This window comes from Talpa europaea (assembly GCF_964194135.1).
Source record: "Talpa europaea genome assembly, chromosome: 5".
Taxonomy (NCBI): Eukaryota; Metazoa; Chordata; class Mammalia; order Eulipotyphla; family Talpidae; genus Talpa; species Talpa europaea.
Genome location: NC_140071.1, coordinates 44775955 through 44790860, shown reverse-complemented (window position 1 = coordinate 44790860; position 14906 = coordinate 44775955). Strand labels below are relative to the sequence as shown.

Genomic DNA, 14906 nt, shown 5'->3' with positions numbered 1-14906 from the left:
GATGGAAATGGAGTCGATAATACTAAGTAAAATAAGGAGAAACACAAATACCAGGTGGTCTCACTTATATGTGGAATATAGAGAAACCTAACAAAGGGTCAGTTAAAACCAAATCAATAATAAATTCTTGACATTTGGCTTCAGAATTGTGGCAACCAGAAGAGAAGTTTGGTGGAGTGGGAGTGGGGGGAAGGGTGGGACCCAATGAAACATGGTGGAGGATTATGGGGCACTGATGGTGGGCAGGGTGTGAAAATATCCATTTGTAGAGGTTTCACTTATAATCCCCAAAGTAGATACAATGATGTAAACCAACTTTACCTCAATAAAGATAATTTGGATAAAATTAAAATAAAAGTAAATAAATAACACACCTCAGGTAGACAGGACATCTATAGTCCATTTCGTGGTAACTGCCTGCTGAGATTAGTGCAACTCCTTTCCATTCTCTCCTAACCTGGATTTAAACTCCTACCTGTTGTTCAGTTTATAGATATTACAGCAATATTAACTCTTCAACATGTGTGAGCAACTATCAAATAACTTCTCAAGAACAAAGATAGAATTCCTACTTCTTTCCTTAAGCAACCGAAAAATAGGACAAGTGTGTCAGACAGTAGTTTCCTGACTTAAACAATAGGTAGTACAGGACTGTGATCCTTGAGTGAAGAAAGCATCTCATTTGATTAGCTTTACCAGTGCCCCAGCTCCATGCCTGAAGAGAGCTGTCAGCACTGAGAACACAAAAGAGGACTGGTAGCCTCACTGAGTTGAAGAGATGAGATTTCTGTGAAGCCAATGACTAAAATACACATGACAGATTGCTGGAGAGCAGACAGTTGCATAAAAAGAGAGCACTAAATCTGCAGAAGGGTCTCCTCCAGTCTGTAGCTTAGGCCTGATTAGCTCATGCATATGAGAATATGATGAAAACCAGGAAAAGAATATCCAGAAAGAAGCAGGAGAAAAAATCCCCCAAGTTGACACCGCTTGTTAGTAGTCAGAATGGTAAGACCTCCTAGCACATAAGGCATGAAGCAGAGTCCTCAGGTGGGTGGATGATATTAACCGTACACTGTTCAATCAGAAAACTGGCTGTTCTGAACCTACCTTTAAAAGCATAAAAGCAAATCTTATGGATCAAACCATTTTCAAGTTACTTACCTGAGTTCCAGAACAAAGTCAAAAATATTTAAAGGACTGTTATAGCAACCGACCAACTGACTAAACAAACAACAAGAATGACAGAACCCAAAAGGTAAAATTCACTGTATCTGGCTCTTAATCAAAAATGGCAAAGGAGAAGGCAAATGCAGCTCATAGGAAGGAAAAAATACCATCAACAAGGCAGACCCAGAAATGACATAATTTGTCCCACAAATTATGACAAATGACAAGATTAGTAGACAAGGACATTGAAACAGCTATTATAAACATACCCCATATGCTCAAGAAAGTAGAAGAAAGCATGAGCATGAGAAGAGGGAAAATGGAAGACAAAAATACCCAACCAAATCTTAGAAATGAAAAATACAATGTTGAGAGGAAAAATAGATGGGATGGGATTAACAGCAGTTAATACATATGAAGTAAAGTTTACAGCAGGAATGCAAGGTTTATTTTACACTGAAAAATAAGCTATTACCTCACCACAATGAAGAATTAAAAGAAAAACCATAAAAATACAAGAAAAAATCTGTTAAAATATAACATCAAGCAAAGTTAAAATAAAATCTGTCAATAAATTAGAAATAGCTGAAAATTTGTTCAGCTTGATAAAGGGCATCTGTGAAAAACCCACAGCTAACATTATAATCAATGGTGAAAAAAATGGGAAACAAACAAGGATGTGCCTCCTCACCACTTGTCTATTTAACAGTTTTTTCTGTAGGTCTTTGCCATAACAAAAGGGAAAGCATATCATATTGATATGAAAGGAAAAATAAAACTATCTTATTAACAGGTGACTTGACTATGGAAAAAATTTTGAATAATCTATTGAATGGTTTCAAAAACTCATAAATGAATGTAGCAAGGTTGCAGGATACAAGATCAATATTTCAACATCAATTTTATTTCTATATACTATCAATGAACAACCAGAAAAATAAAATATGTCATTTACTATTTGTTAAGGACTGAATGTTTGTATCTCCCTCTCTCCCCATTTGATACTATTTGGAGTGGGGCCTTCGGGTGGTAATGAGGTCATGGAGGTGGAGCACTCCATGGGATTGGGATGGGTGCACTCCTAACCTCCAGAACTATAGGAAATAAATTTCTGTCATTGACAGGCTGCCCAGTTTATGATATTGAGTTACAGCAACCCAAGCTAAGACACCATTACATTAAAAATATGACACTTTAAATAACATAAGACTGTGCAAGACCGGTATACTGAAAACTATAAAACTCTGCTGAGAGAAATTAAAGAAGACCAAAACAAATGGAGAGAGATACTATACTCATGGATTGTAGGACTTAGTATTGTTAGGACACCAGTTTTCCCTAACTGAGCTGTACATTCAACCCAATCCCAATCTAAATTCCAGCAAGATTTATTTTTTGTATAAATTTACAAATCTGAGTCTAAAATGTATATGAAAATGCAAGAGAATTAGACTATCCAAAATGATTTTTGGAAATGGAGAACAAAGCTAAAAATCTTAAACTACTTGACTTTGAAACTTTTTAGAAGGTTAAAATAATCAAGATTGTAATGCTGGTGGAAAGATATGTATCAATGTAGATTTTTGTATATGTATGTATGTATATATGGTGTGTGTGTGTGTGTGTGTATATATATATATATCTATCTCATATATATATATCTCAATATGTATATATGTATTGAATATATCAAAGACCAGAATGGAATCCAGAAATAGAACAATTCATGTATATCCAATTGTTTTTTGATAATGGTGTCAAGGCAGTTCTACAGGGAAAGAATAATTTTTTCAACAAATGTTGCTGGAACAGCTGAACAGTCATATGCAAAAATATGAACCTCAGCTTTTACCTCATATCATAGGCCTAAATGTAAGAGCCAGCACCTGAAAACTTCTAAAACAAAATAAAGGAGACAATCTTAGTGTCATTGGATTAATCCAAAGGACAACCCAATGCCCATTAACAGGTAAATGGATAAGCAAATGTGGTGCTCTATAATAAATTCTGCATACAATAGAATACTACTCCACAATATAAAGAAACAAACTACTGATATGCTTATCAAAATGGATAAATCTCAAAATCATGTTGAATGAAAGATGCCAAATAAAAAGGTACACATAGTATGAGTCCATTTATATAAGATTCTAGAAAATGTAAACTAGTTTACTGTGACAAAGTACACTAGTGGTTGTATGGCAGTGGAGGAAGAGGGGTGGGAAGGAAGGGATTTAGAAAGGGAATGAAGAGACTGTGTGTGTGTGTGTGTGTGTTAGAATGTTTGTCATTTTGATTGTGGCTTTGGTTTCAGAGGTATACAAATAAGTCAAAACTTTTCACAGTATTCTTTATATATATGCAGTATATTTTAAGTCAATTATACCACAATAAGCCCTTTTTTTTTAAAGATTTATTTATTTATGCATACAAGAGCTGGGGTACGGCCAGAAATACAGGGAGGTGAGAGGATTCACCAGAGACAGAGTGGGGAACAGAACAGTAAGATTGACTGAAATACACTGCTGAGGGATGCAGCGGGTGAGGCAGGAGAGGTCTGCTGCGCCGTGTGGGTTGCTCCCTGGCTGGCTGGGGATAGAACTCGTGCTGCAGAGGCTGTGGATTGCTTCATAGTGTGGTGCTTAACCCCTTGTGCCACCAGGGAGGCCCCACAATAGGCCCATTTTTTAAAAGATATAAAGGGCCTCCCTGGTGTTGCAAGGGATTAAGACACAACCTATGGAGCTGTCTGCAGACACTGCAGCACCAGTTCAATCTCCGGGCCAGGAAGCTACCCACATGGCACAGCAGACCTCTCCTGCCCCACCTGCTGCTCCCCACAGCAGTATAGTTCAGTCAGTCTGCCTGTTCTGCTTCCCACTCTGTCTCTGGTGAATCCTCTCACTCCCTGCACCTCTGGCCTGTACCCTGCTCTTATCTGTGTAAATGAATAAAGCTTTAAAAAAATTAAAAATACAAAGAACAGTTTTTGGTATTGTGAACTTTAAATCCATAGAGAAATGTAGCAGGGAAATTAACACCAGTTGTTGTAACAAGATATCCAGTTTCTCAGTGGCTTACTATACCACGATTTTATGTTTTGCTTGTGTCAAAATCTCATGTGTCCCTGAACATTCCACACCAAGCAGTGACTCAGGGACTTGGCTCTCTTAGAAGCTCTCCTACTGGCTGGTGCAGGGATTAGAGGGACAGCCTTGCCTTGGAGAAACAGATAATCAGCTGAGAAGCAACTAAACATTAAATCCTGTTCCAATAGTTTGGGTCTAGAAGGAGGTGCCCATCGTACCTGCCTGTATCCCCTCATCCAAACCCAGTGACGTGGCAGTTTAAGAAATGAGTCGTCTCCATGCCAGGAAAGAAGAATCATGCTTTTATTTATAAATGTTGCCAGTCTCTGCCAGAAGAAAAAGGAATGCCTCTTCCCAGAGACACAATAGCACCTATTACAAAAGAACACTGAGCTTCTGAGCCAAAATACCTACATTCATATTCCTTCTCAGTTTTCTACAAAATGATGAGAGGTCATTTGCTTTAGATTTCTGAACTAAGGAGCCTATTCAAGAGTTTCTTATGAAGAAACAATTTCTGCACCAAAGGAGAATTCAAGTCTCCAATTCCTAGGAGACAGAAAATTGGTCGTAGTTTTCAAATCACTCCCACAGACTCCTCCACTCCTTTCCCACTTCTGCCTCCAAGCTTTCAAAACTTTCAGAGCCCAGTCTAAGCAAAGGCTTGCAGCTTGAGCCTTCCACCATCTGCATCTTCTCCTACAGCACTGGGGAAACCCAATTCAGCGTGATGACACAGAGCCACCAAGAAAACCTGCTCACAGTCTTTGGTGCTATCAGCAGGATATAGGATTCCTGACCTCTGAAGCCAAGATGGCCTTATTGTGACCACATGGACAGGCAAAGGCAGTGATAAGATGTTGCTTCAAGGGCTTATACTGCTACAGGGCAGGGAGAGGAGCACCCCAGACCCCACAAATCTGCCTGCTCTTAATAGGTTCTGCCATCCGCTGCATCAACACAAAAACATGAGACTTTGTTTTTTTTAAAGATGTATCTATTCATGCATACAAGAACCAGGGTATAGGCCAGATGCGCAGGAGGGTGAGAGGATTCACCAGAGACAGAGCGGGGAACAGAATAGGCAGACTGACGAAATACATTGCTGAGGGGAGCAGCGGGCGAGATAGGAGAGGTCTGCTGCGCCATGTGGAATTTGCATGGGCCGGCAGGAATGGAACCCACGCTGCAGAGGCTGTGGACAGCTTCACAATGTGGTGCTAAAACACCTGCGCCACCAGGGGAGGCCCAAAAAACATGAGACTTTAATGAAAAGGAACTTTAATACAATTAGTAAACAATACAGGAAAGGCAAAGGCATGTAGTTTCTAAATCAAGCACCCAAAGTTACTCGTCCCCTCGTGGGTAAAAGTCCACCCAAACAGGATTGGCCCAGAGCAAGGCCCCAAATCCTGCCACAAGTCTAAAGCACCTTCCAGTGGGGACCCACAGAAAAGGATCAGAAACAATCAGACAAGTCTGGAAGGAAAAGAGCAAAATCAAAATCAAGATAAAAGATACCATTGTTATCCTCCCCACCGGTCTTTCACCCACATCTGTTTCAGGACCAAAAGGCAAGCGTAGTTTCTTCACAAGTCTCTCTGCTCCATGTGCATCCTTCAGGTCTCCTTCTGACTCTCCATCCTGCTTCCTTTCTTCCCAGTCTCTGCAGCTTCTTCTCTCCCTACTCAGCTCCACCCTCCCTTGGGTGGGGCAGGAAACCTGGAATCTCCCCCCACCCCCTCCACCTCTGGGGACCACCCTGTTACAATACTACCAGTTGTATGACCTTGCCAATATTTATCTAAGGGTCTTTCTCAGTACCAAATTCTCCTGCAGCAGTGGGTCTTCCCCAAATTCAGGGATTTTGAAAAGTATAGATTAGATTTTACACTGTAGAATGTGTTCCCTGCCTCCACCGCCCCAACTGTAATAGCTTTAGACAACTTAGAAAAAAATTTTCCCTCCCATCGCCCTGCCTCCCTCCCCTTTCTTTGGTCAAATTGTCTGGATAACTTCTTCTACAAGTAGTAATTAGGGTTTCCAGATATGAGAATTTGTTGCTGTTTTTCTTTCTCTTAAAATGCTTGGAAAATAGCCTAGAGGATACTTTTGCTGTTATCAGTGAGAAACACTTTGATGTCCTCAAAGATCAACTTAAACTGAGCCTCTCAAGAAAGACTTCATGTAGGAGAGAAAACAATGAATTCACAGAATTTGTCCCATATACTTGGAACACAGTCCCTTTTGCTAACCTGTTTGATAAGTTGGGAAATAAGCACCCTCATTTACATAACCTCCTTGCCCTTTGTGTTTCCAGATGGCACTGCTCCAGGGATGCAGGTTCCATAAGAATGGAGGCAAAGCCCACAAATAAACACCAGAGACTTACTGGATATAGCTTCTTTAGATTGTCCAGGGGGTTTTGGTTTTCTCATCTCTTACAAACTTGCAAAATGATCTAATATTTGCAAATGTGTGTTCCTTTTTTGGCAATTCAACAGCATTCAGTTAATTTAGAAAACATTTATGAATTACTTGTACTTCTACTGCCTAGATGCTCTCCTATTGGCTGGTGCAGGGATTAGAGGGACAGCTCTGCCTTGGAGAAGAAGCAACTAAACATTAAATCCTGTTCCTAATAGGTTGAGCACACCAGGTTCAGTGACACTGTCTTTTCTGTATCTCCTTTACATCTCTTTAATACAGGGTTGAGGACATAAATAGGTGATCAATAAGTAGTCTCACCATGGTTTTCTACAGTTAAAACTCCCAATGATCACCAGCCAAAGTCTGAAGGAAACCAGAGCTCATTTCTGTCACTATGAGGATGACGCCTTACATGGTAGGAAGTACATGGTAGGAAGTGACGACAGAAAAAAAGCTGAGAATACTTTGGGTGGTTGTGATCAAAAGGATATTTGAATAGCCAGAAACAATAAATAAATCGGCACTGAGTTGTTTTTTTTTTAATCTGAAAAAACACAAATAATTAGGAGATTTGAATATCATTGAAAATAGTTTTTGTGTTGAATTCACATCCTTAATAGTTTTCACTCAAAAATGATGCTCATCAGCTACATAGGTATCAACTCATTAGTTCTTGGAGTTGGGACAGGACCACAGAGAAGGAAATAAAAGGCCTTCTGAGGCAGTTGCCATTTTCTTTGCATATAGAATCTGACTCAAAACCTGGCCCACAATTATTTATTGTCTCTGTAGTTAGGGATCACCTCTCAAGAACAAGGCAAATTCCCAACTGGGTTAAACCCAAATTAGCACAGCTCTGCCCCTAAGATATTTAAAAGTATGCAAAGAGAAATGACCACTGTCCTCATGCTGTAATTTCAAATGGCAAATACTTTTTACTATATAGAGTTTTTAATGAAAAATTTTTTTAAGGCAAAATGGAAAAAAAAAACAACTGCTTAGTGAGGCAGAGTTAAAATATTCTGCTAAACAGCACTGATGGAATAGATAGAACATTTGGGCTACCAGTTTATGAACACACAACTAGTGGCACAAGACAGGTGTATTGTCCCAGATTCATGGCCCAGAAAAGGATTTTATATTTAACAATAAACACTTTATGGAAAATCATTTTTACAATATGTGACTAAGGGGAATAAAAAATTGTATATAGCAGAATCTAACACAGACACTCCTTGGGACTTTCACTAGCTTTCTCACCGATGCTGGCACACCATTTCTTTCCCACTTACATTTTATAGTAGGGGTCTTGGTTTTCTGGCTGAAGCTTTCAGATTTGTTTATCAAATGAATTCCAGTCCTAGCAAGGACATCTGGTGAACCTGACAGTATGACTTCTGGAGACAGATTCTTCCAGGAATAGCAGTCTTATTTGGGTATTTTTTTTTTTTCTGGTTGAAAACTTCATGCTTAAAATTTAGTTTCTTTTATCTTAATCCTGGTTAATCACAGTCAGTTGAGAGGAAACTGACAGTATCTGACACCTTTCTGGGAACAGTGGGGTCGCAGTCCTTAACCTACATGTAGTGTTTTACACACACAACCATGCAAGCACAGTAGAAAAGTCAAGGTTGTCCTTTATGCAAAGCCATCCTGTGTCTCCACCCACTGCCATGGAAACACATTAGCTGGTGAGTGCCAGTGAGTGCTGTGGTGGGTGAGTGTGTTGTGAGTATGTGTGAGTAGGTTTGTGAAAGTGTTGAACTTGCATTAACGTATATATGTATAGTTGTATATTTGTGAGTGCTTGGGTATGAGTATGTATTTACGTATGCTGTGTGTGTAGAAATGCGTGTTTGGCTGAGCGTATCAGTGTGTGTTTAGTTGCCTGTGTATTTGTACATGGGTTTGCAATTGTGTGTGCAGGAGTGCAGATTGTGGTCGTATTTGTATGTATGTTAAGGTGCATTTTTGTGTCTATGTGCGTTGTGTGTGTATTGGTGCAAATGTCTTTGTGCGCACGCTGTGTGTTGGGACGACATCTGTGTCTGTTTTTGATTGTATGGGTGTGAGCGCTGTGGGCATTTGTTCAAATGTGCGCATCGGTGTGCTGTGAGTGCGTGTCGGGTGCATCTGGGAGCGTCTACATGTGTGTGTGTGCGCGCCGCGTGCGAGCGCGCGTGTGAGCGGGTGTGTGCTGCCGCCGCGCGCCTGCAGCCACCTCCCTGCGACCCGCCCCAGCGCGGCGCGGGAGCCCAGCCGGCCGCGGGTCCCGGGCGGGCGAGGAGCGGCGCGCGCGGAGGAGAGCGGGCTGCGCCGCCGCGCCGACTTTGCCCTTTAAATCGGTCCCCAAGCCGCTCGCTGCTGACCGCCCACGTGACGCGTTACCTTCTGTCTCCCGGAGCGGGCGGCCCGAGGACAGTCCTCCTCAGGCTGCCGCGCGCCGCGCCGCCTCAGCCCGACGCGGGGGCCCGGGTCCCCGCAACTTTGGGACGAAGCAGCGGGCGGCCGGGGCGCGCTCGCTGGGCCGCGCTCCGCTCCCGCGTCGGGCTGCAGGGCCTCGCTCGGCCAGGAGGGCGGCGGTCGGCCGGGAGGACGTTCCCTGGCCGCAGCCCGGAGCCCCTCGCCCTCGCGCGGCGCGGCGCGGTCGGGCCGGCGGGGGGCCCTGCACGCTGCGTCGGGAGAGAGGGCGCCCTTCGCCAGACCAGACCGGAGCGCGAGCGCCCTCGGGGAAGTCGGCCCAGAGATGGCCGAGAGGCTGGGGTGAGCCCCCCGCGCCCTCGCCATGCAGAAGAGCGTGCGCTACAACGAGGGGCATGCCCTGTACCTGGCCTTCCTGGCCCGCAAGGAGGGCACCAAGCGCGGCTTCCTGAGCAAGAAGGCAGCCGAGGCGAGCCGCTGGCACGAGAAGTGGTTCGCTCTCTACCAGAATGTGCTCTTCTACTTCGAGGGCGAGCAGAGCGGCCGCCCGGCGGGCATGTACCTTCTGGAGGGCTGCAGCTGCGAGCGGGCGCCCACGCCGCCCAGAGGTGGTGCCGGGCCTGGTGGCTCCCGGGACGCGCTGGACAAGCAGGTACCACACGCCCGCCCTCCCTCCCGGGCTTCCGAGTCTCCCGTCGCAGTTCTGTCCTGCGCTCCTAACCCCAGTAGGGCTAGGGTTCGAACCCCCGCAGGAACCTGGCCCCCAGGTCGATGTTTACCTGCCGTGTCAGTGGCAGGACGTCCTCGCAGGCTCCCCACCTCCACCCCTCCCTCCGCCCACACCTCCCAGGTGATGAATTGAAATAGGTGTTCGGTTTTATTCCTTTCACCACCCTGCAAGCGGCCAGGTCGTTTCCGCTTCTTTGCTAACCTTTGCTTTGCTTCTCTAGACCTTGTTCGGAAGGATTTAGTGTGGTGACGTGTGCTGACACCTGTTGGGTTTAGATTGGCAAGACGGAACTTATTTAGAAAAGTTTGGTTTCTCCCTTCCCAGGCTGGTGCGCGGAGGTTTCTTTGCCTGCAGATGTTTGATGCCTGGCCGTGCAGGGAACCAGCAGGGCTACCAAGACTGGCAGGCACTTTCTGGTGATCATTTTCAATCTGTCTTTGTGGTTTATGTCAATTTACTTTACTAACGTGTAACCTGTTGGGTCTAATTATGAAGGTAAAAGTGTATCCATTACCCTCATGATTAATGTTTGGTAGCCACATTCCTGCTATGTTTAAATTTGTGGGCATTTAAAAAGAACACTTGTGTGTGTTTAAAAATGGATACTTTGAAAATGAATGTGACCTTTTAATTCTGGGCCATAATTTTATTACTTTCGCTGTGCGCACACTAGCACAGAGATGTAGTAACCCCTCCCCACCCTTCCCCCCTCCCCCCTCGCATTCCTGCAAATGAGAAGTCTGTATTTTTTCAATCACCGTTTGGTTATTAAAGTTAAAGCGGACTAATTTTGTGCTCCCAAATGTTCTCACTTCGTTTCTAGACCTCCACCTTTAGAAAAAATAGGCTGATTGTCTTTGCTGTTGCATAAAAATATTTTGCAGCTGAATTTTCCGTGCAACTCAGACCAAACATCTTCCATTGCGAACCACTGAGGGCGGCTGTGGGAGGCGCTAGGGATGTAATGATGAATAAGTCTTCATAAGCCCCGGGGGCTTATAAAACAATGTGTAAAATTAAGAGGAGTTAAAACTAGATCAACTAGAAGTTTGATTTTTTTTAAACTCTGTTTCACTATAAATCATTAGCAGACTTTACTGATTAAATCTGTTCTGTGAAGATTAAATCTGTCTGTGAAGCTGAAATTTTAAAAAATGCCTTTTGGTATGTGCGCTTGTTAAATGTCATTTGAAAAACTGACTTTCAATTTTGTAGATTTAGATTCTGGGAATATAAGTTTAAATTTCAAGTCATCCATTTTAGACTTCAAATTGAGAAGAACAAGTATTTTGTAGGATCAATTTTTAAAAAATCATTTCTATCGGTGAGATTTTTAAAATAGGTATTTGTTCCAAGGCTGCACAGGAACCACAACTAATAGATGTTTAAGAGCTGTTATGTCCAAAGTCTATAATAAAATAGGGTACTTTAAATTACTCTGAAAATATGTCATTGATTAATTCCAAATTATTTTTTCTCTCTATTTATACCGATATCAGGAGATAGCCTTTTTTTTTTTTTTTTTAATTGGGGAAGTTGTTACCTCTTGCAACTTATTTGGCTGTCTGACCAGTTAACCTATGAAAACCAACATTTTCTACTTGGAAAACATTCAGACTCTCGTCTTCAGGACAGTCTTCTTTAAACCACATTTATTCTCTAAACCATCACGAAATATAACTGCCAAATAGGTGTATTATTTTTTCCCCTCTGTTTATCAACATACAAATTCTGAGTACTTCTCAGTTATTTTAATATACCTCTGTGAAGTTAGAAATGAGAATCTTTGGTATTTGTAGATAACACTGAGATATAGAGAAGCAAGCATCCCCGAATGGGTTGGGAGTTGAATTGGGAAACTTTTCAAATTTTGTCTCTCTCTCTTTTTTTTTTTAACATTTGTTTATTCATGCATACAAGAACGGGGGTACAGTCCAGATGTGAGGGAGGGTGAGAGGATTCACCAGAGACAGAGTGGGGAGCAGAACAGGCAGACTGACGAAATACACTGCTGAGGCGAGCAGTGGGCGAGGCAGGAGAGGTCTGCTGGGCCAAGTGGGATTCTCGCAGGCTGGCCAGCTGGGATTGAACCGGCTGCGGACAGCTTCACCGTGTGGTGCTCAACCGCCTGCGCCACCAGGGGAGGCCCTCAAATTTTGTCTGGTGTTAAATATACTTCTGTGATTTGTGTTAGCTTAGCAGATTGATACTTTTCTCCAGCCTTGCCTGTCTGGTTGTGATTGAAGAATTAAGAAGAAAGTTTGACTATAAGAACAAGAAACAAGGTTTATTCTACTTAAAAAAAAGATTATTTGTCTATCTATCTATCTATCTATCTATCTATCTATCTATCTATCTATGCATAGAAGAACTGGGGTGTAGGCCAGAGGTGCAGTGGGTTGAGAGGACCCACTGGAGACAGAGTGGAGAGCAGAACAGGCGGATCTCTTGAAAGACACTGCTAAGGGTAGCAGCAGGCCGGACAGGAGAGGTTTGCTGCATCACATGTGGGCCAGCTCCATGGTGGAGGATTGAACCCAGGCCTCAGGTATGATAATGTGATAGCGCTGAGACCTAACCCCTATGCCACCAGGGAGGCCCAGATTTATTCTACTTTGAATCTATAGTTTTTGCAGTAGGTCTGCTTTAGTCCCTTTGTGTTGTGAAGGTAAACTCAAATTACCTCAAGCCCCAAAACATTCTTGACCTGTAAAACTGGTGAGGTAGAGAGCAATACAAGGCACTGACTGGGAACCATCTTAACATCTGCTTGTCCAAGTATACTTCTGGAACTTTCCTCATGTATGTATCCATTAGCCCCATAAACATAATTGAAGGGCTTGAAACAGGACTTAGGGTGGCAGAGTGTGTTTCCTCCACCGTGTTTCTGTGTGGTATCTTTACCCAAATCTTTTAACATTTCCTCAACTTTTGTCTTTTTTTCCTCTAATAAACTATTTCTTAACATGTAAAAATTAAGTGTGGCTAAGATGATTTCCAAGTTGCCTTCCAATAATGACATCTGTTTCTAAGGTTATAAATGCTGAGAGGAGTATGTGAAAGACAATTTCACAAGATTTAAATATTACCTGTCTCTGAGAAACTAAACAAGCAGGTGATTGATGTGGACATTCTGTTAAGTCAGTTAGGTGAGCAGATAAGAAAAGCCTATGATAACAAGATTAATATGTGAGAGACATTTTTATCATTCACCTGGAGGGCATCACATTGTAATGTTACCATACAATAGTTGATGTAATTGTCCCTGTATAATGCCTCTAATTGTTCTATCTCTCCTTCAAATAATTGTAAATACACTTTAAAATTATGATTTTAGGTAATTTATAAGAAGGAAAACCTCACTGGTTTAATCTATATATAATTCAAGTTCAGTTGATTGACAAAAGAAAAAAATTAAGCTTGTTTTTTTTTTTTTTAACTTTCTCTTAAACTGTTTCCAGTTAAGACTAAAAAGAAAGGTGTTTTTCACTTTCTCAGTGTGCCTACTTAGGCATACTTAGATGGAAGGACTATTTGCAATCCTTCATTTTTTTCAATTGTGTCCCAGAATTTCAGTTTGGTAAATCATGTGAGATTGCTAAACTCTCTTATCAGTCTTTCCTAGCAGCTACTATTAGGGATAATAGTGGTGATATAATAAGTTCAGTTAAAAATGTAAGTGGTGTTGCTTTTCTTAAAAATGTGTGTGGTGGCACTTCTTTCTTAAGCTGTTCCAATCCTAGAAAATGAGAAACTTTTCATTCCAAGAGAAGGTGTTTAAGGGGGAAGGGATTTGCATTTAGCATCTTCTGTGTGTCAGGTTGTGTTATCCTACAGAATCTTATTTAATTTAAACTTCACTTCAACTTTTGCAAATTGGTAGCATTTTTTTTTTCATTTTTACCTATGCTAGCACTGAAGCTCAAAGAAGTCTAAGGATATGATCAAAACCCCACTGTCCTTATGAAGACAATAATTTTGAAGAGTACCTTATTAAGGACACTATTTAAATCTACTGAGTTTCAGGAAATTTCAAATCAGAACCTCTGTTTCATTGTTTATTCTTGTTTCCCTTTAAAGCCTATTTAAAGTACAATTGTGATTCTTGAGAAATGTGATTACATTTTCAAAGAAAAATGATGTATATATATATGTATGTATATATATACATATATATATATACACACATACATATATACGCAATTATACATGGCATTTATTTATTTTAGCTAGGGATTTTTAAAAATGCATGCACGTAGAGTGAAAGCATACCTCCCAGTTAGTCTGGCTATTTAAGTGGCTGTACCCGTCTTGCCTGCTGGCAGGAGAGCCTTATTCTTATTTTCCTTATTATTTTAAGTGGTCTGTTTAGCCTGATTTCAGATACTTTGAGGGGATATGTCTCCTTAGTTTTGGAGGCTTGAAGGACTACATACTTGTCATATTTATTAAACATAGGATTAAAGATTATTTGAAGTCCCCCATCACCTTATTACTAGCTACTCATTTTAGCCTTATTAACTTGACCACAGAGGATTTTAATTGTTTTATTGAATTAGGCAGAGTTTCTAGAGTTTCTTGCAAGCTCTGAAAAATTTTTGGAGGGTGGGGAGTATGGAGGGTGGACTTTTCAGTTGAGATCATGTTGTTTGATTGATTATAACAACCAACTCATTTTCTTTTCAACCTTTGTTTATTGAACACAGAGAGGAAATGGGATAAAAATATTTGCTAAATCTTATAAAAAGCTGAAAATATAATTTAGGTAAGAAAAATGATTTATTACTTGAATTTATAATTGTTAATTTATAATTGTTTTTATAATTGAATTTATATTAATTGAATTTATATTAAATTATAATATAATTTATATTAATTGAATTTGTAATTGTTCTTTCACTTAAAGTTAAATGAAGGAAAAATGTATGAATTAGCAAAATTTAGTAATTTTAATTTTGGCTATTAAAACTTACACTTAATATTAGGTCCTTATCATTAAGAATTCAACAGATGAAAACCCATTTTTGATGTGATGGATGTACATATAAATGCATTTTTATTGACAA

At 41.1% G+C, this 14906-nt stretch overlaps 1 protein-coding gene across 2 annotated transcripts in view; it reads left to right on the top strand.

Moving 5' to 3' along the window:
* Positions 1-9474: 9474 nt before the first annotated feature.
* The window catches only part of RASGRF2 (Ras protein specific guanine nucleotide releasing factor 2), a gene marked incomplete at both ends in the record, with an annotated part of 216684 nt that continues 211252 nt past the window's right edge, over positions 9475-14906 (top strand). For both annotated transcript variants that reach the window (XM_084233297.1, XM_084233296.1), the window contains one exon: positions 9475-9762. In XM_084233297.1, coding sequence (XP_084089423.1) covers positions 9475-9762 — 288 coding nt within the window. The remainder of the gene's footprint in view (positions 9763-14906) is intronic.